This window comes from Vicia villosa, linkage group LG6, assembly GCF_029867415.1.
Source record: "Vicia villosa cultivar HV-30 ecotype Madison, WI linkage group LG6, Vvil1.0, whole genome shotgun sequence".
Lineage (NCBI taxonomy): Eukaryota > Viridiplantae > Streptophyta > Magnoliopsida > Fabales > Fabaceae > Vicia > Vicia villosa.
Genome location: NC_081185.1, coordinates 110,318,208 through 110,323,887, shown reverse-complemented (window position 1 = coordinate 110,323,887; position 5,680 = coordinate 110,318,208). Strand labels below are relative to the sequence as shown.

Here is a 5,680-nt window from a genome sequence, read left to right as displayed (position 1 = left end):
AGAAATTCTCTTGATTCAAATATCTAATTTAAAGACATCATTTGAAAAAAAAATTGGTAAATTCTTAGGTACTCATGATAAGTACTTAGGTACGGGTACCTTTAGTGTAAATTAATTAAAAAATAATTTATTTTAAAATAAAAATAATTTAAAATATGACATGACAATGAATAACTTTATTTGATCGGATAAGAATACCTGTACCCAACTAAACTCAAAGATACCGGAGCGTTCAACAAAAAAATATTTGTTTAAATTTGCCTACAATATAAATCTATCAATATTAGACTCTTGTAACACCCTAATATTAGGCTTGTGAGTATTTCATAGATATAAAAAACAAAATCTGGAAAATATCTTACAGTAGTACTATTCAAGAAAATCCCAACGGTCGTATTGGCTATCCTAAAATTATGTCGTAACCGTTGGATCATCAATCCTGTTTTCGCCGTTGTTGCCAGAGTAAAATAATGCCTTTTTTCACCGTGAGAATCTTTGTGAGACAACAACCCTGACACATTCATTATCTTCCATTTCTAGAGAGAGAAAAAAAACACTTGAAACTTTGTTTTTTGAATTGTCTTTTTGAAGTGAAAAACTGTAAATGTTTTTACCTTACATTACACTTCCTGTCTTGTCCTTTGTACTCAAGTGTCAAGAAGCTCGTTCACTTCTTAGCTCACTGTTTTTTATTTATATACTTTTCCAATCTTGATCATCACATTTCAATCTAGGTGGAAGATTCTTCTTCTTATTTATTCTTTTTTTTTTCCTTTAACATTTGAGAATATGTGTCTTTTTCTCTATTAAGAAGCATAAACCATTTATGGGTTTTTTCTGATTTTGAGAAAACTGCTTTCAAGATCACAATCTTTTGTCTTCATTCATTATTCTAGAACCATTCCACAACTTGTATATTCTATAACCACAGACAGAGAAAGAACCGTGATGTTTGAAGATTAAGCCAAACTCAGTTACTGATTCTTTAAGGTTAGTTGCTCTTTTTTGTTCTTTGCTTTGATGATTCATTTTACGTACACAAGTTTACAACTGTGGATAGAGACTTGTGTCTTTCTTTAGAAGGAAAGCCTTTCCCTTTCTCATATTTATGAGGAGAAAGTTGGAAAATCACAGCTAACAGTTGATATAGATCAGACTCAAAACCATGCTCACATTGCTTTCTGTTTCTGCTACCATAATTTCCTATATGGTTGAAAAGTAAAGTTAGAGATTTCTCATTTGAATTCACCAATTTACCCCTACATAGACTTCAAAATTACCAATTTTAAGGGTATTTTTGGTTTTTGACCAAAATATCTGCCGACTGATTCTTTATTAGATTGCATTATTGATGGTTAATTAATCTTTAAATTTTGTAATGCATGTGATATATGATATGGTATTATATACTATATGGTTGTAATATTTTAGGGGCATTAAATGGTTAGTGGCTAAAGTAAGAGAAAATACTAGTGGGACATGTTTAGGTACTTAAGATTTGTTGGCCAAGTCAAGTTTTAAGTAAACCAGCTTTGTGTGAATTGAAATGATTATTATATGATAGAAGATTGTGGAAATTTGTTAGGCCATTTGTTTTTTTGTGCTTCACAATTTTTCTATTGGAATCTTAATTTATAATTTAACATTTTTTATTTTATGATTGCGATTTGCAACTGCTCCATAGAGACTTTATGTCAATTATTATCAATTTTTTTTCTATTTGCAAATTGTCATCTTTGATCATTTCTTTGATTTTAAGACTTGGTTTTCTTGCTATTTGATTTGTTGTGGCAGTTTCTTTGTGATTATAATCATCAATTATGGAGGAAGATGGTGTTGATGCAAGTTGTTCAATAGAAGATTGGTTGGTACATGTAGAGGAACTTGTTCCTATAGCTCTTGGTAAAGCAGAAGAGGTTAAGGTTAAGGTTAAAGGTTTTTCTGCTAGATGGAAGATGATCATATCTAGATTAGAACAGATTCCGTTGATGTTATCGAATTTATCTAGTCATCCGTGTTTCTCGAAGAATGCTCTTTGCAAGGAGCAGTTGCAGGCTGTTTCGAGTTTGCTCAGAGACGCGATTGAATCAGCTGAGTTGTGTTTGAAGGAGAAATATGAAGGTAAGCTTCAGATGCAGAGTGATCTGGACGCGTTGATTGGGAGAATGGATTTGAATTTACGAGATTGTGGACTTTTGATCAAAACTGGTATGCTTGGCGAGGCTACTGCGTCGTCCGTGTCTGGTTCTGTCGAACAATCAGATGCTGCAGCACATAATAACATAAGGGAGTTACTCGCGCGGCTTCAGATCGGTCATTTGGAATCGAAGCACAAAGCTTTGGATTGTGTTGTTGAGGTTATGAAAGAAGATGAAAAGAATGTTTTGGATGTTTTGAGCAGGAGCAACATTTCTGCATTGGTTCAATTGCTTACAGCATCATCAACAAGGATAAGGGAGAAAACAGTTACTGTTATATGCTCGCTCGTCGAATCAGGTAGCTGCGAGGATTGGTTAGTTTCCGAAGGCGTTCTTCCGCCTCTTATAAGACTCGTTGAATCAGGCAGTGCTGTAGGTAGAGAAAAGGCTGCGATATCGCTTCAGAGGCTATCTATGTCGGCTGATACGTCACGTGAAATAGTCGGACACGGAGGCGTTTGTCCGCTGATCGAGCTCTGTCGAACCGGAGATTCTGTTTCGCAGGCTGCTGCAGCTTGTACATTAAAGAACATATCAGCTGTTCCTGAGGTGAGACAAGTTTTAGCCGAGGAAGGGATTGTTAAGGTTATGATCAATCTGTTAGCCTCTGGAATGTTGTTAGGCTCCAAAGAATATGCAGCAGAATGTTTGCAGAATCTCACTGCAAGCAACGAAAGCCTAAAAAGAAGCGTTGTATCCGAAGGCGGTGTTAGGACTCTTTTATCCTATCTCGACGGTCCACTTCCTCAAGAATCCGCTGTCGCTGCATTGAGAAATTTAATCGGATCGGTTTCTGAGGAAACATTGGTTTCGTTAGGACTACTTCCGCGTTTGGTCCACGTCCTAAAATCCGGATCCTCGGGAGCGCAACAGGCCGCTGCATCAGCAATCTGCAGAGTTAGCAGCTCGACCGAGATGAAAAAATCGGTCGGCGAATCCGGCTGCATTCCTCTCCTAGTTAAGATGCTTGAAGCTAAACCAAACAGTGCAAGAGAAGTTGCTGCACAAGCATTATCATGCTTGATGACAGTGTCTTATAACAGAAGAGAAGTTAAAAAAGATGATAAAAGTGTGCCTAATTTGGTTCAGTTGCTTGATCCTAGTCCACAAAACAATGCAAAAAAATATGCAGTTCTTTGCCTAGGATTGATTTCTTCAAGTAAGAAATGTAAGAAGCTAATGATCTCATATGGTGCTATTGGATATTTGAAGAAACTTAATGAGATGGATATTCCAGGTGCTAAAAAGTTACATGAGAGATTAGAAAAAGGAAAGTTGAGAGGTTTGTTTGGTAAGAAAATAGTGTAAAAAAGTGTTGCATCCCTTTTTTTTTTCTTATCATGATGCAAAATAGCTAAGACTGTATAAACTGTGGAATGTAGAAGGTTCTATTCCATGTATTGTAATCAATGTTACATTACTATATAAAAATATATTTAGACTTTGTTTAATGTCTGCCATGTTTTATATTTATTTGTAAAAGAACTAATATAATTAGAAAAGTTAGTCGAGTATAATTATTTTTTTTATATTTCTTATAAAATAAAAAGTTAAATTTATTAAAGGAAAATACTTATTCTTACTAACAAGTGGGTCAGGTTGATGTGCATAAGGTATATTCTTATGCACGGTGCATAAGTCTCGTAGGAATATTTAAATTGTTCAGAGTAATATTTTAGTTAGAAACGAGTAATAATATCATAATCCATGAATAATATATGCATTATTTGTACACATCTATTAATTATGAGTAATTATTAATTGTGAGTAATAAGTACACTATTCTGAGTAATATTTACACTATTCTGAGTAATATCGAATTTTAACTATTTTGAGTAATATATTCATTGTTCTGAGTAATATTTATACTATTTTAAATAATCTGTATATTATTTTGATTAATAAATATAATACTTTGAGTAATATAAACAATATTTGAGTATTTATACACCGTGCATAAGGATATACCTTGTGCACATCAACACATCCCCTAACAAGTTGTGGTGGGAATATGCGAGACTGATTTATAAGGACCTAAATTCTAAGCTATTTAAAGTCAAACCAGGTCAGACCTATTTAATAAAAATGACAGATTTATATTTTTTTTAAAAGTCTTTTTTTTAAAATAGGTCAGACTTAGACTATTAAAAAAGCCTATGAAGATTTATAGGTTTATATTTATTTTTATATATATTAAAAATATGCTAAATAGTCTGGTTTATGTATGCATATATATTAATAAATACTAAATAGGACGACTTATATATGCATATATAGACTGACCTATAAAATTTCTGAAGTAATATAGATTAATTGAAAACTTTAATGAGATACAGACTTTTAAATAGGCTTTCAGGTTAGATCGACTTTTAAAAAGGTCAGGTAAGGCAAAAAAAAAGACTATAATAAACTTTAAGCTAGACTCAGACCTTTTAAATTTATTGTTGTAAGTCAAAATCTGACTTTTTAAATCCCAGCTTATTTCCACTCCTGCTAACAAGCATACTAAGAGAGAAATCACCACCATTCTTTATAACCCCGACCCATGATTTCTATTTAAAAAGATATTAAATTTAAAATCAAACTTTAAAACATTGACAATACTTTATTTGCGTTTTTTTTCTTTCTAAAATGTTTCATAATAAAATATGATTGATCTTTATTAAAATATTTTTGTTGATATCTAATAGATTAAGAGTTTAAGAGTCTGTTTGGTAAGACCTAAAAAAGAACTTTTAGTTTTTAACTTTTCAGCTCACATTAATGAAAAAGTTCTGTTTGGTAATGCTATTTTAGGTTTTAGCTTGTAGCTTTTTTACTAGCTTTTACCTTGTAATTTTTTATACCATTTATACCCTTATTATTTTAATAAATATTATTACCCTTATTAATTAAAATGATCATTTATGTCATTTTGTATCTATCAGCTAATGAAACAACTAATTTACCAAACACTCATGTTAGCTTATCAGCTATTAGTCACAAACTATAAACTAACAGCTACCAGCTATCAGCTACCAGTTAATTTTACCAAACAAAACTTAAAGGTAGTAGTGTATACATGTGTCCGAAAATATCTTCCATTACTAACATAAAAATTACTATCAATATCTCCAAAAATATATATAAAAAAAATATTTCATGTTATTTTTTATAAATGGTAATTCAAATAAAAAAGGTATTTCCGAAGATATATTAAATGGTATTCAATATGGTGGTAATTTTTTGATGAAATTATAAATGATATTTATAAATATTAGGGTAATTGGTAAAATACGTATTAAGATAATCGGTAAAATACATTAAATAGTAATCGGTAAATTAAATGGTAAATCAATATTATACATAATTAATATATTGAAATAATTATAAATTGTATTTACCAATATTAAATACATCAAATGGTAATTATTTCAATTATTAGACCTGTCTTTTTCATCATTTATATTGATTTACCGAAAATATAAAAGACATCAAATGAT

The 5,680-nt window shown here is 31.3% G+C and overlaps 1 protein-coding gene across 2 annotated transcripts; it reads left to right on the top strand.

Moving 5' to 3' along the window:
* The first annotated feature begins 768 nt into the window (after positions 1–768).
* Positions 769–3,652, top strand: LOC131609580 (protein CELLULOSE SYNTHASE INTERACTIVE 3-like). Of its 2 annotated transcripts, none has more exons than XM_058881306.1 (2): positions 769–990; positions 1,795–3,652. In XM_058881306.1, the coding sequence occupies exon 2, from the start codon at positions 1,821–1,823 to the stop codon at positions 3,504–3,506; it is 1,686 nt and encodes a 561-aa protein (XP_058737289.1). In that variant the 5' UTR covers positions 769–990; positions 1,795–1,820; the 3' UTR covers positions 3,507–3,652. The 2 variants fall into 2 exon arrangements, with proteins under 2 accessions (XP_058737289.1, XP_058737290.1); XM_058881307.1 differs by lacking the exon at positions 769–990 and adding an exon at positions 1,379–1,487.
* The last annotated feature ends 2,028 nt before the right edge of the window (positions 3,653–5,680 follow it).

Coding starts and splice junctions, on each gene's coding strand:
- LOC131609580 (XM_058881306.1), top strand. CDS start 1,821: ATGGAGGAAGATGGTGTTGATGCAAGTTGTTCAATAGAAGATTGGTTG.